The following is a 21299-nucleotide window of genomic DNA, read 5'->3' as shown; positions in this document are numbered from 1 at the left end:
ATGTATAGCTCACATTATTTCAAATTCTAGTATTAGAAAGGTTTTGGGGGTCCTTATTTAAAAGCTTTGGTGATGTTTTTGTGGCCAGAAATATACCATAGGGACTGAACTCTTGTGTATATCAATTAGCCTACGGTAAAACTGGTTCCATTATACCTTGTTTTGCTTTAAATCCCTGTTTCCAAGAACCTTTCTTTGATGTTAAGCGAGGACTTACTGGATTCAGGATATGGAGTTGCTTCCCCTATGTCTGTCAGTATAGCCTCCCATGAGATCACCAAACCCCTAATACACCGCTTCCTTGCTTAGCTACAGTCGCATTCAATTCTGCCTTAAAAGCTGTCATTTTCAACATAGAATTTCCCAGGACTGGAAGGGACCGTTAGAGACCTAGAAATCTTTCTGGGTAGTGACTCCAAAGTGTGGTCCCAGGTGGTTTGGAACCTGGAGGTGGTGGACCCTCATCCCAACTTCAATAAGGTGATATGCGTTGGACATGGTGGACTTTGACATAGGATTGTGTCTGAGTAAGGTTTCAGCTGTGTAAAAACTGCAAAGCACGGAGGCAGTCTCACCTCTTCACTTTCTGTAGAAGGAAAGAGGGTCGGAGAAGTGAAATAAGGCAGGCTTCCCGGCACCGCCTCCCTCCAGGCGGCTCTTGCCCTGCTCCTGCCCTAACCAAGGCCGTGACAAGTCAGGAGAAGAGGGAGGACAATTTCTGTATCTAAGGGTCCTCACCCCTTCCCAGAGCTGTGCCGGGCTTTCCCTCTTTAGCCGGGAGCCACGTCATGACCTCCCGAGCTCTGGTTGTGTGATAAGGAGGGCGGAATCTGAGATAGGGTACAACCGCCCCAGGGAGGAACCTGGGGGAGGAGAAGAGGGCAGCGAAGCCGGGCTCCAGAGACAAGATCTCCAACTGCGGGACAGGAAGCAACTGTGAACAGTTCCACTGGTGCAGATTGGAGCGCGGGAGGGTGGCGATGGGGGGTGAGAGTGCCGAGGACCATCTGGAGTTAAGGGTGGGGAGGCAAGTTGCAAAGGCCCTTTTCGGTCCGCTGCTGCTCTGCGTGCGGGGCTCCGCGCCCTCCCTCACTTGCGTGGGTCCAGCTCCAGGATTCCCCAGCTGTGCTTTTGTGTATATGTGTGTGTGTGTGTGTGTGTGTGTGTGTGTGTGTGTGTGTGTTGGGGGGGGGTCCTGGGGTGCAGACGTGGGTGCCCACTCATCATTTCAAAGAAGACAGCCTTATTCTGCCGATTCGTTCGCACAACTCTCCTATGGTTCTCTGTGACTCTCCTTATTCAGGGGGGTAACCAGGCCCGGAGGGGAAGCCAGGCCAGAGTTCGGGGCTTCCCACTCATTCCGGGTCCCAGGGCAGCGTGCGCTCCGAAGCGTGGGCTCCAGCGCGCGGAGCAGGAATTCCACGTGCGGCGGCCGCGAGGTTCTGTGGTCCCAGGGCCAAGTGGTTCAGGGTCCAACCCCGTCACCTCGGCACGCGCGTCCCGCCCGGTGCTCGGGTCCGGGGGTTCCTGCGCCTCCCCCAGGAGGGCGCGGGCTGGAGGCGGGGCCTCTTTGTTGTTGTTTCTCTGGGCCCCGCCCCTAAGGGGGGCGCGGACCACGCGGCCCGAGGACCCGCCTCCCCTCCCCCTCCCCGCCCAGCTCGCCGCCTCTTTGTATCCAACATCCGGGTTTCCCCGCTGGCTTGTCTCCGCGGCCGCGGCTCAGGAGCCATTTTGGACGCGGTTCAGCTCCCCTCCCCCCACCCCTCCCCCCGTTCATGGCCCCTCCGGACTCGGCCCCTGCGCCCGGGGCCCGGGCCCAGCCCCGCCACGCAATGCCTGAGCCCGGCGCCCCCCGGCCCGCGCCCCGCCGCCGGCCCCCGGCCCCCGCGTCGCCCCGGAGTCCGGGCCGCAGCCTGTGCCGCCCGCAGCGGCCCTGAGCCCGGCCCCGCCGCCCGGCTCTTGGAGCCCTCACGCTGTCCGGGACGAAGGCGTAGGAAGCGCGCGGGGAGCGAGACCACAGGAGGGAGCGGGAAGGAGAGCGCGGCCGCCGCCGGGCCCCGTGCGCCCTGGGAGCGCTGCGCGGCCCTGCCCGCGGCTCCGGGTGTCCGCGGGGCGGCGCCGCGGAACATGACGGCGCCCTGGGCGGCCCTCGCCCTCCTCTGGGGATCGCTGTGCGCGGGTAAGAACGGGAGCTGCGTGGGGGGCGCGGGGAGGGCGCGCGGGGCCGGCCTCGGGCGGCGCGCGGTGTTTACCAACAAAGGGCGGGCCGCGGCCTCCTCGCCGCGCCACCTGCACCAGCTCGCACCTCCCGGGGCGGGGACTCGGGGCGCGCCGGGCGCCCCGCTAGCTGATGTTGGGGGGAACCATGTTATCTGTGCGACGGTTCGCGGAGGCGACCCCACGGCGGGGGCCGGGACCCGGAGTCCCAGGGTCGGGGTTCGGGCTACGCGGGCGCAGGGAACCCCGGGAGAGGAAAACCAGAGTGTGGGAAGGGGGCAAAGCGGGGCGGGCAGATCTAATCCGGGGGTGGCGGGTTGTGGGTGCAGCAGCGGCTGTGGGAAGGGCTACGCGACCCTTGGAGCCACTAGGCGTAGCGAAAGGGGTTGCTGTGCACAGCTCGGAGTCCTCTGCACCCCATCCCGCCAGAGTCTCGTGTTCCGCGCAAGGCGGGCCTCTGGCACCGGCTCCCACCTGCGCGAGGTGCAGCCACCCCGCGGGACCGCTTTGTTTTGGGCGCCTGGGAGGGGAGGGGAGGTGGGGCGCGAAGGAAAACCAACAGGTCCCTGTTTCTTCTGGCCTCGAGGAAGCACGTGGCGGGGGTGGATGACCCGCGCGGCTAGTTTGACTTGCGCGTGTGTGGTTGAGAGTGTGCGGGTTCTATTGGGAAAGCGATGTTTCCCTTAAGGCCAGAGCACCGATTTCCCTCCTTTGGCGTTGCTGGGGCTCGCCCGAGCTGGGTGTGCGCGCTGGGACCGGCTCCGCGCTCGGGGTGGCTCAGGGGAGCCCTGGAAAAGCATGGGGAGCCGTGCATTGAAGCTCCAGGGAGAAGCTCGGGCCGTTCGGCGGCTGATGGGCCGCTGCCGGGGCGCCGGGTCCTGCGCGCCTTTGTTCCCAGCCCCCATTACACATGCAGCGCGGGCCCCTAGCCGCCGAGGTGGCCGCAGCGCGGAGTCTGGGAAACCCGCGGAGGGCGGGGCCGGGCGTGCAGGGGCGGGGCTGGGAACCCCGCGCTGCTGCGGGGGTGGGTATATGGGATCCCCATCCCACCCTCCCTCTCTGTCAGTATCTTTTCGCGGTGTTGCTTGACTTAGCTGTCTACATCAAAGCAAGTGAGTTCCCTTTGCGGAGCTTGGTGCTCCGGAGCCTGAGTGTAGACCAGAGGACAGAGACTTCCTCGTTGGTACCCGGGCACTCTGGAAGGGAGCATCATGGCTCTTTTGGAGCAGTTTCCTGTGTGGTAGAGGCAAAGTGTTGTTGAACTTGTCCCCCTCTCTGCCCCTGATCCCTTTTAAGTGCTGCTCTGAGATGCTTTTTCCCAAGAAAAGGAAGGTGTTGGCCTGTAGAGGGGAGGGTGGCAGCCAGCCAGCCGACTTAATAGGCACGCACGGCTCACCTGTCTCTCTCTAGAATCTTCCTGGACATCCCTGGGATCTCTCTCCTGAATTGTCTCAGTGTGGTCTCACCAGTCCTCACCCTCCTCACAGGTTAGGCAGGGCAGGGTGGATCCTATCCTCCCCCATCCAACACTGTTTTTCCCTACTCTTTTTTCTGGTTCTCCCACCTGGCGTGGGCAGTACCCTGCAAGGTGGGGCAGCTGGAGTTAGACTGAGAAACAACGACCTGTGTTCCTGCCCTGGGCGGAAGGTGGGGGTCACTGGGTTTTTCTTGCGGTCACACCTACCTGTCCTCCCCTTGGTGGCCACTGTTCTGACCTTTGAGGACCCATGGGGAGAGCTGCCCCATGCCCAGGTGACTCCCACAGGAGCTCCTGACGTCTGTCTCTGTACGTACTGTACTTGGGGCCAGACCAGGGCCCGTGGAACCAGGTGGAGAGTGTTGAGTGGAATGTCAGGAGCCACTGGCTGGGAAGGGAATCTGACTCCTGTCTGTCCTATCAGGAAGTACAGGCCTTGACTGCCCTAGTCTGCCCTCAGGTTGGCTACTCTCTGACCCCAAACATGTCCATTTCCTCAGGAGAGAAACGTGTGTGTGAAGTGATGCTCAGGCCCAGTGTATTGGTAGCTGTCAGGAGCACAGACCACAGAGCCACAGGCCATTAACTCCCCACCACAAGGAAGGGTGTCGCCACAGGGAAGGGTGTCGTCCCTACCTGTCCTTTGGGAGGAGGGGGCACCCTTCTCAGCTATTAGAGGCTCTTACGGGGCAGGTGATGTGAGAAAGTGCCTATCTGCCCAGGCCCTACATCTGGGTGCAAACAAGACCTGGAACTCCCTGGCCTCTGTGGTGTACTTCTTTGGGGGTCTTTCTGGGCATGGAGAGCCCCAGTTGGCACCTGGACTTGTCCTGGCATCTCACCTAAGGAACTTCCTTTTCAGGGACACCCGTGAAGAGGGCCCTGTGCCACTCCGTGGTCCTTTGTATCATGGGCTCCTCTGGGAATCTGATGGGAGGTGTAGACCCTTTCCCCCGGAAAATACACCTGCCCACCCGCCTCTGACGGCCACCTTGAGATTTGCACTCGCTCCTCTCCCTCCCACCCACACGCACAGGGCAGTGGGTAGACAACCCTCACGCAACTCGCTGTTTTGCACCGATGCTGGGAAACTTTGGCTCCCTGGGTTGAACTCAGTGGTACTGGCTGCCCTGCACGTACCCACTGTACCAGTCCTGAGGGGCAGCGTGCTGTCCTTGGGGGATACTGGGCTGGTCCCCACCTTGCTGCTTCGATTTACCCTGTTCTGGCCATTGGACTTTTGCTTTTTGTTCAGACTCTGCCCAGTGTTCAGATTCCAGCCCCGGCCTTCTCTCCCCCTACCCCCTCCGCCTCCTCCAGGAAGCCCTCCCCTGAGTGCCAATACATTTAGCTCCCTGCCTGGGAGGTCAGGGTAGTGCAAGTGGGAACCACAGGACCTCAGATCAGAGTTTGGATCCACTTGCCGTTTCTGCCCTGTTCCCATAGCCTGGGACCTGGCAGCAAGGGGGCTGGTCTGGGTAATACCTCCGCGAATGGCAGTGGGTAGACAGCCCTCAGGCAGGGTCCTGGCTGGGTGGGCCTCATTCTAGAACAGGGTTTCTCAGCCTTGACAACTGTTGACGTTTGAAGCTGATGACTCTTTGGTGTGTATGGGGAGAGGGGTGCTCTATGGGGAGAGGGGTGCTCTTTGGGGAGAGGGGTGCTCTCTTGTGCATTGTAGGATGTTTAGCAGCACCCTGGCCTCTACCAGTAACTGTTAGTAGCACTTCTAATAGTGACAACTGAAAATGTCTCCGGGCATGGCCAAATGTCTGGGCAGAGGGGCTGCAAAACCATCTCAGGCTGAGAACCTCTGATCTAGAATGTCCTCGTGCTTTTAAAGGGACAGTTTTGGGAGATGGGGTTCATGGCTAATGCCTCCCCAGCCCTACTCCATTGGATTCAGGCTAGGAGATTCGTGCCTCGCTAAACCTGCTCAGCGTGGGAGAGTCTGGTTGGAAATGAGTGGTTCTGGAGTACCGCTGGCCGCCGAAGAGAATCCTGGCGTCCTTGAGTTTTCCCAGAAGTGGTTCGGGTTTCAGGGAGGCGGTGGTTGTGGGTGGCCCGGCAGCCTGCCCGCCCGCACCTGCCCACCCGCCTCTGACGGCCACCTTGAGGTTTGCACTCGCGCCTCTCCCTCCCACACGCACAGAATGTCAGGAAGGGCCTGTCGCTGGGGCCTGGGAGCCGCTGGAGCGGAGGCTGTACGCGTGGGCCCAGAGGAGCGCTGGGGGTTGTAGCCTGCCGCTGGCATGCCCTTCCCCCCGAGCGGGCCAGCTGCGTGGCGCCCCGATGAGCCGCAGCGGCTGTGGGCCTGGAGCTCCGAGCCTGGGGACGCCAGGGCCAGGGGTCAGCCTTTCCCCAAAGGTATGGGTACAGGTCTCTACCCTGGCTTCAGGGAGCTGGAGGGCAGGGCCCGGCTTCCTCCTCTGGACCCAGGAGGTGTGGACAGAGCTGCCCCTGACTGGCGCCAGCACTGGAGGCCCTGGCCCCAGGGGTTAGGGGCGCCTGTTTGTTGGGCTCGGCAGCTGGCAGCCCCTGTGTGCTTTCTACTCTTCCCCGCCCTGCTCCTGGCTCTGCTAGGAAGGGCTTTCTGGGGGGCTCTGCCGTGATCTCAGCAAGGCACAGCTTGCTGCATTGGGAACTGCTCACGGACTGGGACTGGGCTCCGCGGGTGGAGGAAGCAGCCTCAGAAGCTTCAGTTCCCAGGTACTCTGCAACCCTGGGGAGGGAAGGGCTTACTTAAAAGGGTTGCCTGCTGGGGTGAACTTCTAAGTTCCATCTCTTTTGGGGTGTTTCCAAAGGAACCTGGTCGCCTTCTCAGAATTTTTTTATCTTCTATTTCTTCCCTCTCACTCTTATCACCAATTCTTTGTTCCAGAATAGACACCCCTCTTCCCCGCCCCCCTGTGTAGGGCTTCCTTTTTGGTTTGTCTTTGTCTACCAGACTCACCGGGGCATCCCAGCCTGAGTCTCGGTGCTTGTTCCTTGAGGTCCTGGTGGTGCCACTTCATGGTTGTTGGGTGGGGGTGGGGGTGGGGATGGGAGAGAGGAGATGCTCCTGCCTTCCGAGTCTTTGCTTTTTAAGTTTCTCAGTGATGTCTTCGTTTGAGACAGTGGTGGGTACTTGAAATCAACTAATGGTTCAGGCTGGTGCTGTTGGGGATCACCCATGCCTCTCCCTGAACCCAGATCAATCATGCTTCTCACCTTTAGCCACACGCTTTGCCCCGGTTATGCCAGTCTTGCTCTGCACATATAAGTGCCTTTTCCAGACTCTCTCAGGGGCTGGCAGCCCTACCCGGGTGTTTTCATTCATGTGCACGTGGTCGCTGGGAGCTGGCGTTGGGAAGGAAGCCGGCTCCGCTGGGCGGTGTGTGTCCCTCCTCCTCAGGGGACCTTCTCCAGGGGCCTGGCGTGCCGAACAGGGGGTCTTCTCTCAGGCCCGTTTCCGGGCTGGCGATGAGGTGTTTTGTGAGGTGAACGTTCTTGTGTGCAAACGTTCCTCTGCCCACTATTTCAGTTCTACTCTGACAACCAAGGAGGCTAAAATTAGTTCCGGGGAAGGAAAAGGAAGGCTGGTTGGAAACCCAAGCCCTTGGCTGGAGGATGGAGGAGGCTGCTTCCCGGGTTTTGTGGCCGAGCATTGCAGAGGATGTGATCAGACCAGCTGTTGTCTGTCCATCTGAGGAGAGGGAGGGGCCCCTGTTTGCCTCCTAGACCTGAACCGATGAACACAGAAGGCTGACTGGGAAGCTGACTTTCTTGAGTGTTGATGCTGGGGTGATGTTCCCTCCTGGCTTGTATGGTGGTGCGCATTGTGTTCAGGTATGAGGACAATGCCTTTACATGTCCAAGTGTCATTGACAGCCCTCTTCCTGTGCCCCCACCCATTGATTCACAGCATGCATGAGTTCTCAGAGCCCTGGACTGGTAGCCCTGGGCGGAGAAACCCTTACGTGACGTGCTTTTGGGGAATTTTCTTCTCATCCAAGTTTTGACATTCTCATCACAAAGCAGGCGGACAGGGCCCCCACTTGGAACTGCTGGCTTGTGCGGGGTGTGGCCCAGGTCTCAGAAGGAGGCCCAGCTTCTCTGTGCCCTGAAGATGTAGGGCATCCGGCTTCATCTGCTCGGGGGCTTGGAGAACAGAGCAGCAGGAAAGTTAGATGACTTGTTTTTATCCCACACCTGGTGTGGGTCCTCCTCCGAACCCTCCACCTGAGAGTGGGTCCTGGAACATCACGTGGGGGGGGAGAAGGAGAGTCAGTCCTATCTTCCCTGCAGTGAACAGTGCACCCCAACCTCTCACCCGCAGCTCTCCTGGTTGGCTACCCTCGGGTGTAACTTGGAGGAGTAGAGGTCACTTAGGCCATAACTTCTCTTCCCATTTTAAGTTTTATTAATTTTTGTTTTCCAAATAATAGACATACTTTTAATGGCAAGGACTTAGATGTTACAGATAAAACTAGGTTCTGCCACCTAAGTCTCCCTCCAGAAGTGAGCTTTCTCTGGTGGTTGTACATTCTTCTAGACATCTTACTTGTCTAGAGAGGGTTAAATAGAGAGGGTTGTTTTTGAACCTAGCATGCTATTGCCCTTTGAAAACATCTACTTGAACTGTATAAGACATATATAAGTATAATTGTCATAGGCGACAGCTTTGTGCATTTTCCACAGACGGAGCCCATCCATGTAGTGAGTATCCAGGTCAAGAATCAGAAATTTACCAGCCTCTCCCCCACCAAGCCCTCTGGCTGCATTCCACTCTCCACCCCTCACCCCTAAGGGTAACTACTATTCTGACTTCCAACGGCAGACGTTAGTTTTACCTGTTTTGTTCTTTGCATGGATGGAATCTTACAGAATGAACTGTTTTGTGCTCATCTTTTGCTTATCACGTTTGTGGCGTGCATCTATGTTGTTGCACATCACGGCTTTTTAAACTCAGAGGTATGTTTTGGCAGTCTTTCTAATCCATATGGATCTACCTCAGTCTTTCTAAGACTTTGTATGAAATTTCAAAGGTTGGATATATAGACTGCATTTTATCTTGTCTCTTACTGATGGGCTTTCTGATGGTGTACAACTTATGCAGATGGTTTCTCGAGGGTAGATGACCAGAGGAAGAATTTCTGGGTTGTAGGACACGCCTATTTAAATTTGTAATAAGTGCTAAGAAATGGCTATATGGTGTTTTTTCCCCGAGGCTGCCCAGGTGATGGCAGTGGGGTGAGGTGGCAGGTGGCCCTCTGCAGTAAGGGACCTGTGAGCACCTCCTCCCCTGCAGAAACTAGATTGCAGAGGTAGGAAGTAGCCCACTCCGTGAAGGGTGCCTGGACAGGGCGAGTGTTGCCGTCCACTGGCCAGTGTCTGCGGAGAGCCAGGGAGGCTGGTCCCTGTGTCTGAGTCCTCCTGGTTGCTGTGCCGACAGAGCCTGGGGAACGAGGGGATGGCAGGTGGGGAGCAGTGGACTAGCCAGGTCTGGGTTTGCTTGTGTGTGTCTGTGTGTGCTCACCCGCTGTGCTCCATGCTGCATCCACCCTCCAGAGAGACTGAGCCCCTTGCTAAAGGTTGCTGAGGAGTTGTGGGTACTAATAGGGCATTAGCGGTGACCCCAGTGAAGATCCCGAGTTCACATGTGGTGATAACCAGGGTAGGGGGTGTGGGAGAAACCTGTAGAAGAATGATTTTAGTCTTGTGAGAAGTTGCTCATGAAAGAAGGGGCCCTGGCGAGCTTCATTTCCTGGCTGAGAGTGTATGCCTTGTCCCCTTGCACAACCTCCTGCCACAGTTCGACGGAAGAAGTAGGGAAGACGATTTGAGATGACTTGTTCTTCAGAGCCCTTGCTTTCCTAGTCGCCTTCTTCAGCATGGTGTCTGCTTCTCCACTAGTTTTCCTGGGATTCCTTGTGTGAGCCCCCTTGTCAGGCCCCGCTTGTGGATTTAGGTGACCCTGGATTTGAGGTACCGTTTCTAGTACAGGTGACGTGGCAGGCAGCTTTCCCACGCCGTCCAGGTGATGTGCACTGTCTGTGTGTCGGTCTGCTAGGGCTGCCGAAACAGAATACCCCAGGCTGGGTGGCTCACATAACAAATTTACTTTCTCACCGTCCTGGAGGCTGGAAGCCCAAAACCAAGGTGCTGGCAGGGTTGGTTTCCGATGAGGCCTTTCTCCTTGGCGTGCAGGTCGCTGCCTTCTTGCTGTGTTCTCACGTGCCTTTTCTCTGTCTGCATACACTCCTGGTGCCCCTTCCGCTTATAAGGGCACCAGTTCTGTTGTATTACAGCCCCACCCTTGTGACTTTATTTGACTTAATTGATTCCTTGAAGGCCTATCTCCCAATATGTTACATTGGAGGTTAGGGATTTAACCTATGAGTTTTGAAAGGCGCGGGTGTACAGAACAGTCTGAAATAGTAAAGTTGGTTGAAAGTGAATTCTCTTTTCTTCTGGAGTTACAGTTTGGAATGGGAATTGCATTTTTCATGACTCTGCCCTGGGGTCTGTATTCTTAACACTTTCCATGGGCAGTCTTATCTGTACTGGTGACCTCAGTGTCCATGTATGTGTACATGTATCTCTTTGGGTGTAATGTGACCCTGAAGATATATCTAAAAGCTGGGTGAAGGTAAACATGGAGACTTCCTCTCTGACAGTCAGAAACAGCTCTTTCTGAAGGCATCTGGAAAAGCTAGACAGATTCAGGAGACGTCTCCGGTTGAAAGCATCGTAGAGCTAAGAAGCTAGCGAAGACCTAGTAGGCCAGGGTCTGTGGGAAGAGAGGCCCTGGGTGGTGTCTTTGACATTTGAGTCTGTGTTCAGTCCTTCCTATGGGCAACTGAGAGGCTGAGAATTGCATTTGATAGCCTTGTGGGGCTAAGAAGACAGGAGCTAGCGTTATAGCAGAGAGTGGGTATAGTGCTCACTATACCTTCTTCTGGGTTGAGACTGCAAAGAGGTGAGGGGGAGCCAAAAGAAGACAAACTCTGAAGTTAGATTAAGATGTTATAGAATTAATGGTGCCCTTAGCTGCTTTCCAGAAGCACATATAGCATCATTCAAGGAATATAACATCATTCTAGGCTTCAGATTATGTCTATAAACAATTTTGCACATATAATGACTAGCTGGTCATCCTATATAATAAAACCCTAATATGCAAATCGACCAAACCGCAGAATGACTGGTAGACACATGCACTGACCAACAGGGGGCAGACACTCAACGCAGGAGCTGCCCCTTGGTGGTCAGTGTGCTCCCACAGCGGGAGTGCCACTCAGCCAGAAGCCGAGCTCACAGCTGGCGAGTGCATTGGAGGTGGTGGGAGCCTCTCCTGCCTCTGCTGCAGGTGGGCAGTAAGGAGCGAGGGGTCCCAGACTGCGAGAGGGATGGCTGACTGCTGGCTTAGGCCCGATCCCTGGGGGATGGGGCCTAAGCCGGCAGGCGGACATCCCCTGAGGGGTCCCAGACTGTGAGAGGGTGCAGGCCGGGCTGAGGGACCCCCGCCGCCCCCAGTGCACAAATGCCGTGCACTGGGCCTCTAGTTTTAAATAAATAGCCAGCAGGCACTTGGCCGTTGAAGCAGACCTGGATGAGCTCCAGATTGGAGTTACCATGCCCATCTTTACTCGGGTCGTGGGGAAGATGGTGACGATGCCACTGTGTGGATTGAAGTAGTGGAGTCATGAACACAGGCACTGGGTGGCTCCTCTGGGCACCAGCAAACGGCAGGGCTGCCTTCTGATGGATGGGCCAGGGCAGGGAGCCTAAGGCAGGAGCCCCCGGGAAGGCAGCCTGGCCGCTGTCTGTCGGGGGTCGGCTGCCTGTCCTGTCTGGGCAGACCCGGAGCTGGACAGTGAGGAGAACATGGGCTGCCTGAGTCCTTGCTTGGCCACCTCTCAGGCATGGTGGCTTCTGGGGGGGTGCCCCTTGGCTGGTGGATGTGGTGCTGGGTCCATCCCTTTCTCACCTGCGTGGCTGGGGCTGGAACCCTGCTCTCTGGGGGGCCTCCAGGAGCCAAGAGTAGAGTGCAGCGGCCCATGGGCTCCTGGGGTCCACAGTTCCTCGGGGAGGTGTCAGCTGGGTGAACACACCTCAAGCCCGGAGCTCATAGAACGCCAGGGGGCACATGGCCGCTTCAGCTTCAAACCTTCCCACCAAGGCTCTGTCTTGATCGCCCCTCCCTTCTCCACCTGTCCTTCACTCTTCCCTGTCCCCAATGCACTTGGAGTCCTTCACAGCGGGATCCTGGTAGGATTTCTCCCGTTTCTCCCCTGTGCATAGTGGGGTGCAGCCAAGGCCTACTGGACTGGGGACACAGACCTCCCAGCACTTTTCCGCGCCTGTCAGCACTGGTCCGTTGAGGTCTTGCTCCCCTAAAGTCTGTTCAGAGCGGAATCTGCGTGTATTCTGGTTGGTTGGTTGCTCTTATTTTTTGGAGGTGTGTGTCCGGGAGTGGCGTGTCCCTGTCTGCCTGGACTAGGGCTTGGCGAGCGTGGGGACTTCTTTTCACCGGTGTGTAGGCCCCTGGGAACATAGGGACTGCCTGTTGGGGACAGTGCCACTTGTATACCTGGTTCCTTTGGAGGCCAGCGGTTGGGTTGGCTGTAGCTCAGGGATACAGTGAACCCCTTCCTTGCCCGGGTGCGTGGGGAACATGCGTCTCCCGTCGGGGCCAGCACGTATGAGGGGGCGCCACAGGCACCCCTGTCCCGGGAGCACAGCTTCCTCTCCTGCAGGAGGGGTGGGTGAGCTGGAGGTCAGGGGGAGCCTCCTGTGCTTGGGCGCCCTGGCTCCGTGAGTGTGGGCAGGAGCCCTGTGTCTATTAAAAGGCAGCGGCCGCCTTGTGGTTGGAGTGTTGCCAGAGGCTATAAATAGCTGAGTGTGTGCAGAAGCAGAGCTTGCCAGGGAGGAGGGAGGCAGGGGGAGGCCCCCTGGGTCTCCAGCTGGCAGCAGAGCCTGGGCGTGGTGTGGGAGGGGCCTGGGGTCTGCCATCAGGTCCCCCTTAGGCTCAGAATGCCAAGCCTTGCAGGCGTGAGTATGCACACTTCCCACTTGGTGGGCTGGGGGCCCTCTGGAGGGGGGGGGGGCTTGTGTTGTGAAGGGTTGTCCTGGGCAGCAGGGGCTGGGTATGGCTCTAACATGCCAGCTAACATGCCAGCGCCGGGCCTTGTCCTGAGCACTCTGGAAGTGCACTGCCTCATCTCACTCTTGGAGCCGTGCTAGAAGCATGTGCTGTTAGCACTCCCTTTTCACGAGCAGGAGCTGGCGTGGTCTGGTAACTTGGCCAGGGGCACACAGCTCAGAAGCATCAGAGCCAGGATTTGACCCAAGACTGACAGCTCATGGCTGCATTTCTTGGCCACGTGTGGGAGGATCTGGTCAGAGGGGGGTTTGGTGACATCCCAGATCTGTGTGTCCTCCCCTTGGGCTTGAGATTTGGAGTTCCCAGCCCTGTGTGCGTGGGTCCCGCCCACGGTAGTGGCCGGGGGGGGGGGGGGGGGCGGTCCCTGCCCGATCCGGGGCCTGGGAGAGGGGCTGGGCCACGCTCGGTGTCCGTGGGCCTCCCTGGTTCTGGCTCCCAGCCTTGCACAGGGGGCTTGTTTCTTGTCAGAGTGGAGATGGAAACTCCCCAGAGGACTCGGAGTTTGGGCAGCAGGCCACCCCTTCTGGTGTCCCCTCCCTTTGAAATCCTGCCCTAGCCAGGAACTAACTACCGGCATGTCTTTCTGTCCATTCCTTGGTCCTTCTATCCATCCATCCGTCGGTTGTGTCCAGAACTCAAGATAGGCAAGGCTTCTGCCTACCTCAACTTTGCAGTCTCACGGGGGAAGCCTGACATTTAAAAAGCAGTTGTCAAGCACATTCGTAATATTTTATTTCTTATATGAGCCTTCATGATGTGATTTCCTCCTGGGGCTTATCTTTGGTGACATCGTTTTTACTCTTTTGGAATGTCTGAAATATTCCTTTAAACAGCAGTCACCTACACACGCAGTGCTTCTGATGTGCACGGAGGCTTTGAGGGCCCCTCGAGTTATTGCCGCTGCAGGGAAACAGCCCCCACCCAGGAGCCTCAGATGTCAGTGGAGCCCCCTTTGTTGCATCTGGCCGTCAGTCTGGGTGTCTGTTTCTCCAGGCTGTGTTGTTAGGTGTGTGGCCGCCTCCCCCTCGATTGGGCCAGGGGGCAGTTGCAGGGGGGACATGAGATGGAGGCGGGTGCTGGCTGGCACATTAAACTAATTGGTGTCGAATGGGTGGGTGGCACCCAACCCCCAGCCTCCCTCAGGGTGGCCTGGGTCCAGGACAGGAAGCGGAGGTGGGTGGAGTGCTCAGCGGGTCTCTCCCTCGGGGTGCCACGCAGGTTCTGGGCGCAGCGAGGCTGAGACGCGGGAGTGCATCTACTACAACGCCAACTGGGAGCTGGAGCGCACCAACCAGAGCGGCCTGGAGCGCTGCGAGGGCGAGCAGGACAAGCGGCTGCACTGCTACGCCTCCTGGCGCAACAGCTCGGGCACCATCGAGCTCGTCAAGAAGGGCTGCTGGCTGGACGACTTCAACTGCTACGACAGGTACCCTGGAGCTCCCCTCCCCGTGGCCACCCCCTCTCAGCTCCACCGGCGCCGCCTGCCGGTGCCCTGCCCACTGCCCGCACGGGTCTCAGTGTCTGTGAGGCCGAGCCTGGCATGTAGGGCCCGAGGGGAAGGACGAGGGCTCTGGAGAGCTGGGACACGCAGCAGCGCTGCGGGGTCCCGGCCCTGGCCCCGGCCCCGAGGAGCTCTGAGTGAGTGTCCACCCTGCTGTCCCTCCCAGACTTTCGGTCCCACCTCCAGGGAGGTGGGTTTACGCTGTCCCCCTGGTGGTTCCCGGTGAGGCTGTCTGCGGGGAGGGGTTTGGCTGGGCCTCCGCTGAGGGGTGTGCGGGAAACTGTGCCCCCAGGCAGGAGTGTGTGGCCACCGAGGAGAACCCCCAGGTGTACTTCTGCTGCTGTGAAGGCAACTTCTGCAACGAGCGCTTCACCCACCTGCCGGAGGCTGGGGGCCCGGAAGGTGAGGGCCGAGGGAGAGGCAGGCTTGGGCCGCTCCTTGGCCCGGGAGGAGCACGCAGCTCCGGAGTTGGGTGGGGCGTGGCTGCAGGCCTCTCTGGCCCTAGAGGTGCGGGGGTGGGCGGGCTGTGTGACACAGGGCTCCGTGTGTCCCCCAGTCACGTACGAGCCACCCCCGACAGCCCCCACCCTGCTCACGGTGCTGGCCTACTCGCTGCTGCCCATCGGGGGCCTCTCCCTCATCGTCCTGCTGGCCTTCTGGATGTACCGGCATCGCAAAGCCCCCTACGGCCACGTGGACATCCATGAGGTGAGACGCTGGCTCAGGGCAGGGCAGGGCAGGGTAGAGGTGGCGAGGCCAGGACAGACTCATTAAGCCCTGATCTCCCCCAGGACCCTGGGCCTCCCCCCCCATCCCCTCTGGTGGGCCTCAAGCCACTGCAGCTGCTGGAGATCAAGGCTCGGGGGCGCTTTGGCTGTGTGTGGAAGGCACAGCTCATGAACGACTTCGTGGCTGTCAAGATCTTCCCCCTCCAGGTGAGCGTCCAGCTGTGCCGTGGCCTGAGCTGTCCTGTCCCTGGCAGTGCAGGCCCCTTGTAGGGGTGAGGGAGAAGTGGGCCCCCTGGGGGTCCTGACATTCCTTGTGCGGCTAGGTTGGGCTCTACAGATCCACTCGGGTTTTCAGGGCTTTGTTTTTGACATCAGGTTCTGCTTAGGGGTCCTGGACACCAGGCTGCCCCACGCAGTTTCCTGAGACCCTTAGCAAAGCCAGGCCCAGCGTGTCTCTCTCGTGTGGGGTGATACTGGGCCACTCGCTCCCCTCTCTGGACCTCAGTGCGCCCGTTTGTAAATCAGGCGCTGAGCTTTAGTGACCTCAGGGATCACATGCCTGGCCTCTGCTCCCGGCCCGGCGCAGTGCAGGTCTCTGCCTGCCTCCCTTCCAGGTGGTGAGGCTGGGGGCGTGGGGAACGGGGTGAGGGTGGTGGTGCTGTCACGGGGGGGTGGCTGCAGGGGGGTTCAGCCGTGTCCCTGCTTCAGGACAAGCAGTCGTGGCAGAGCGAGCGGGAGATCTTCAGCACGCCCGGCATGAAGCACGAGAACCTGCTGCAGTTCATCGCTGCCGAGAAGCGCGGCTCCAACCTGGAGGTGGAGCTGTGGCTCATCACGGCCTTCCACGACAAGGTGAGCCGCGGCCCGCGGAGGTGGACGCCCAGGCTAGGTGAGCTCGACCACGGTCCCCTGCCGGCCTTCCACAGGGAGGGACCCTGCCATAGGTGTGGACGCGAGTGTCTACAATAAGAACCCCTAACTCTGGGGTACATCCTTACGAATCAGAGTAGTGGCTTCATAATTAACACCTCCGAATCCGCCCCCGCCCCCTGCCCCACCTCTACTGGCCTCCTAGATCTTCTGTATCAACTCCAGCCTCCCGGGGGGGGGACCCCAGCTGTGAGTCCCCTGAGACAGCCTCCCAGGGCCGGGCTGGTCCTGCCTTGTGTCCAGCACCGGTCCCCACGTTCGGTGCCGTCTCCTCTAGGGCTCCCTCACGGATTACCTCAAGGGGAACATCATCACGTGGAACGAACTGTGTCACGTGGCAGAGACCATGTCCAGAGGCCTGTCGTACCTACACGAGGACGTGCCCTGGTGCCGTGGTGAGGGCCACAAGCCGTCTATCGCCCACAGGTACCTGGGTTAGCAGATGGCCTCCCTGAGCTGGGCCTGGAGCTGCAGAGAAGGTTGGAGGGCGAGAACAGGGCCTGCGGGGGGTTGGGGGGGGGTGTCTCAACTTCATAAACACGCCTGGCCACTCTGTGGGTGTCAGAAGTGACTGGGCACAACAGTCAGGGCCCACCTGCCGCTGCTGCTGCTGCCACTGCCGCCTGCCGGCCACCCCTGTTCGGCCAGGCCTGGCCTCCAAGTCGGTTTCCTGGTGCCCTCCAGTGGCCACATGAGAAAATGCCGGCTCCGCTACTTGGGAGAGTTGGCTCAGAAGTTCTCAGTTTTTGGTTCCAGTCTCTAGTCTCTACTGTTAAAAAGCCTTTTGTGTATGTGGCTTGCTGATACTTGCTGTATTAAAGCGCACACATCCCACCAGCTGTCAGTGAGGACATCACATGGGTGTACCCTCTGGGAAACTGCTCTTGAGGGATGAGCTTAAGATGGCTATGAGCATGGTTTTGTCCTTGCAGGTCCCCCGAAACAGTCTCAGGGACCCTCTGGGAGCCGCTGTGTTCGCTCCTCGTCTCAGGGGGGTGCCTGGCAGCCAGTGCCGCAAACACGTAGAAGTACCCGCCCGTTTCACCCTCCGTGCCGCCATGAGGCGGCTTTCTCAGCCCCAGCTGACGGAGGAGGGAGCAGCAGTGCAGAGAGCCGAGTAGCTTAGGCGCACCTCGTTTAGCGCGGTCCTGTGGCTGTGAGGGAGGGGAGTGAGCCTCGGATTCCAGGGTTCAAAGCTGAAGGGCCCCTAAGGGGACTAACAGTAACGTCATAAAAGGTTGACTGTATGAAATTGCCATTTTTGTAGGTCAAAAACGGTTGAATGTCGACTCTTCCATACGGTTCAACCTAACAGTAGTGCATAGTAAGTGTGCCGGGGCGGCCCCGAGCATGTGTGCTTACCACCCCTCGGTGTAGCCCTCACACCAGGGCCGAGACAGGCAATGGGGAGACGAGGGCCAGGAGTAACTGCTCATGCCAGGTGGGCTGAGCACGCACACCAGCACCCTGCTCTGCGCCTGCCTCCGGGGTGGACGTGGGCCCCTCAGGGCCCTGGATGGCAGCCCAGGCAAGCTCAGCTTCTGTGCGCACTCACATCCTAAACCAGCCTTGGGCAAACTACGGCCCGCGGGCCGGATCCGGCTGTTCTATCCGGTTCTCTTGCTCTCCCCTCCGCTCCTTTACTTTGAATTTATATTAGTTCACACAAACACTCCATCCATGCTTTTGTTCCACCCCTCCAGTCCAGTTTAAGAACCCATTGTGGCCCTCGAGTCAAAAAGTTTGCCCACCCCTGCTATAGACCCTTCTCAGAAAACACGGATCCCAGGTCCGTGTGCCTGCCCTCAACCCCTCTGCGAATGCAGGGGCTGACCTCTGACACTGTGGGGACTTGGATGGAGTTTGCCCGGCCAGTTAGGGCAGGTGTTAATGGCCCTGGGGAAAGGGCGATCAGGGATGCTCATGCCAGCGGAGGGGGGATGTCCTAAAACGGCCCACCTGCGGCTTCATGGACCTCCGCCCTGGTGCGGACCCTGCTCGCAGGCAGGGTGGGTGGCCTGCTCTGGGGTCTCTGGCGGCTGGAGGGCAGGGCACAGGCTCCAGTGTCTTGAGAGCCAGGATGGGAACCCAGGAGCAGGTAGGCTGGCCCGTGACGTTCATCTTCATCTCAGCCCACTTGTCTCCACAGGGACTTTAAAAGCAAGAATGTCCTGCTGAAGAGCGACCTCACGGCCGTGCTGGCCGACTTCGGCCTGGCTGTTCGGTTTGAGCCAGGGAAACCTCCCGGGGACACCCATGGGCAGGTAACAGACTCGGGGTGGGAGAGGGGGTGGTATTGCCCTTGTGATGCTCAGCTCAGCTGGCAAGGTGCAGGAGCCAGGGTCGCTGTGTGAGCTCAGAGCTTCCCAAGACCTCAGAGAACAGTGCTGTCATTCACCGCTAGGGAGAGCATGGCCTGGCAGGCGCTGAGGGAGCCGGGCCTGGCAGCTGAGACATGCCGAGGATTCCTGGTTGGGTTTTGGCCGCTCGTCCTTTTTGCCTCAGTTTCTCTCTTTTTCTTTTTAGTTATAATGATTAAGCAAGATAGCAGAGGAAGAAATATACTAAAAACCCCAACCCAACAACCTGAAACAACTGAAAAATTAAACAAATCATCCTAAAACAGTCCCTGCTAATATTTTTAAGTATTGTCCTCCCCTTTTGTTTTTGGTGTTCATCTCAGTGAAACGCACACACATCTGCGTGGCCCGCGCGGTGGTGATGGGATAGCGGCGGCAGTTCCGGGTTAGCTTACTGCTGTCCCGAGTGTGTGACGTGTTAAGTGGTCATCGAGGTCCAGTTTACACCCCGACCTTTCGTGACCCTCTCGGGAACGTAGTGCGTCATGCCTCGCCGTCCTTGTCGGCGTCCTGCTCTGAATTCTGCCGTCCGGGCCCGTCCGGTGCACAAGGGATGCAGCTCGCTGTCCGGGTGTGAGAGCATTGTGTGTGGCTGGTGACTGTTGACCCTCCCCGTCCCGTGTAGGTGGGCACGCGGCGGTACATGGCCCCTGAGGTGCTCGAGGGGGCCATCAACTTCCAGAGAGACGCCTTTCTGCGCATCGACATGTACGCCATGGGGCTGGTGCTGTGGGAGCTCGTCTCCCGCTGCAAGGCTGCCGACGGTGAGTGCGCCGGCCCGCATCCTGTGGGTGGGCGGGGAGCAGCGGGGCTGGGATGACCTGCCCGGCTCGTTCTCACCCCCAGGACCGGTGGACGAGTACATGCTGCCCTTTGAGGAGGAGATCGGCCAGCACCCCTCGCTGGAGGAGCTGCAGGAGGTGGTCGTGCACAAGAAGATGCGGCCCGCCATTAAGGATCACTGGCTGAAGCATCCGGTGAGGGCCTGGGTGGCAGGAACCTGAGACCCAGGGGGCCTGGGGCCGAGAGAGAGGGTGCCTCAGGCAGCAGGACAGCCCCCCTTCTTCCGCCAGGTCAGAGGCCACCAGGTCAGAGGCCACTTAGTGCCTTTCCCCTCCCACCAGGGGAGCGTTAGGGAGGTTCAGTGCTCTGCAGGGAGGCGGCTCTGGTTCGCTCGGGCAGGACCCAGGTTGCCCCGTGTGGGTCACCTGTGCAGTGAGTGGAGCCTGCTGGCCCTGAGCCTGACCCAGCTGGTTTGAGTCCTGGATTCGCCCCTGAGTAGCTGGGTGACTTCGGGCCAATTGCTTTATTTCTCTGAGCCTCTCTCTCCTAGTAATAGATTTAATGAGCTATCATTAGAAACCTCTTCTCTTGGCAGGACACCTGCATTGTATAAGCATTTAACGTGGACTCGCTCTGGATAAATATTGTTTCCTGCCATCATTTTCTGGGCATGGGCTGAGCTGCGTGGCATCTGGGCTCCTCCACTCGGGGCTCAAAGACTCCAGTGTGTAAACCATTTCCTCTCTTGGCAGGAGATTTGCCTTCAGCTCCATTGAGCCCCACCCCTCTGCCCACTCCAGGGTTAATTCAGAAAAAGGACAGGCTTGGGATCACTGGGGGCTACACTCTACCACACACACCATCGGCAGTCAAGCTGCCGAGGTCAAGTTCAGCTGCCGTGCTGCTCCCTGGAACCCAGGGCCGCAAGTGGGGAAGGTGGAGGCCGGGCCGGAGGCTGCCTCTGCCTCCGACTTTCTCAGTCTCCCAAGGCAGAGATGCTGGGGTAGCCGGTCCCATTCCTTGGCAAGGCGTCCAAGGTCCAGCAGGTCTCAGTGTGGCCAAGCAGGCCAGAGAGCTCCCGGACGTGGGCATTCTGTCCATAGTCTGCCTTTCCCAGCTCTGCACAGTTGGGTCCCACATAGGGTGTCATAGCACCACGTCCTTGAACTCTGGGGAGTGGCCCCGGGGGCTGCGGGGAGTGGGGTGGGACAGTGCCCCCTGGTCTCCACTGTGACCACTGCTTTTTGGGCCCTTGGATGACTTGGGCTTCCCGTGAGATTTTATTTGAACGTCATTGTGTCTGCCCCGGGAGGGTCCTGGTTCCCCTGCTTCCTACATTGAGGTTCAGTGGACCGTCCTGTTTGGGAGGCCAGTGGGCTCAGGATGGTGACTCCTGCTGATGGGCAGCTTCTGGGGTTGGGCAGCTTCTGGGGTTGGGATGCACGTGGGCTCTGCCTGACCCTGGGCAACATCACCAAGCCGGCTGTCCCCCGGGCGTGTCCTCCCCGAGGGGCACTGACGGGGCTGTTTCCCTCTCCCCCGCCGTGGTGCAGGGCCTGGCCCAGCTCTGTGTGACCATCGAGGAGTGCTGGGACCACGACGCGGAGGCTCGCCTGTCGGCGGGCTGCGTGGAGGAGCGGGTGTCCCTGATCCGGAGGTCGGTCAACGGCACTACCTCGGACTGTCTGGTCTCCCTGGTGACCTCCGTCACCAATGTGGACCTGCCCCCTAAAGAGTCGAGCATCTAAGCCCAGGACACGAGTGGCTGTCCAGACTCAATGGATCTGAAGAGGAAAGGAGAAAAAAAAGAAGTGTTTTGTTTTGGAAGTCCCACACCACCAACAAACTCATAAAACGCAGCTGCTATTTTACCTTGACTTTTTATTATTATTATAATTATTATAATTATAATTATTATTAATGTTATTTTTGGGATTGGATCAGTTCTACCAGCACATTGCTCTACTGTATTGCCAACAGCGGCCGCGCCGGCCGCGCCGAGGTGCTGAGCTGTGAGTGCGGAGCCAGCGCCTCCTGTCCTCGGGGGCTCGTTTCTCCCGCCTTCTCTTGGTTCGTTCGTCGTCTCAGAACCTGTGACACAAAGAAGCCCCTCTCCTGGGAGTCTTAGGAAACTTAATGCTGCAAACTCTTCGGA

At 58.8% G+C, this 21299-nt stretch overlaps 1 protein-coding gene across 1 annotated transcript; it reads left to right on the top strand.

The window, feature by feature from the left end:
* Positions 1-2127: 2127 nt before the first annotated feature.
* On the top strand, positions 2128-21020 carry ACVR2B (activin A receptor type 2B; the record flags this gene model as incomplete). Its single annotated transcript, XM_080675544.1, has 11 exons — positions 2128-2179; positions 14061-14268; positions 14636-14745; positions 14900-15051; positions 15135-15278; positions 15780-15923; positions 16279-16427; positions 18151-18265; positions 18987-19125; positions 19208-19338; positions 20698-21020. 11 exons carry the CDS (start codon positions 2128-2130, stop codon positions 20890-20892), a joined length of 1539 nt encoding a protein of 512 aa, XP_080531670.1. The 3' UTR covers positions 20893-21020.
* Between the last annotated feature and the right edge of the window lie 279 nt (positions 21021-21299).

Source organism: Plecotus auritus (assembly GCF_963455305.1).
Source record: "Plecotus auritus genome assembly, chromosome: 6".
NCBI classification, from domain to species: Eukaryota; Metazoa; Chordata; class Mammalia; order Chiroptera; family Vespertilionidae; genus Plecotus; species Plecotus auritus.
The sequence above is the reverse complement of the archived record's forward strand: the minus strand, read 5'-3'. Positions and strand labels throughout refer to the sequence as shown.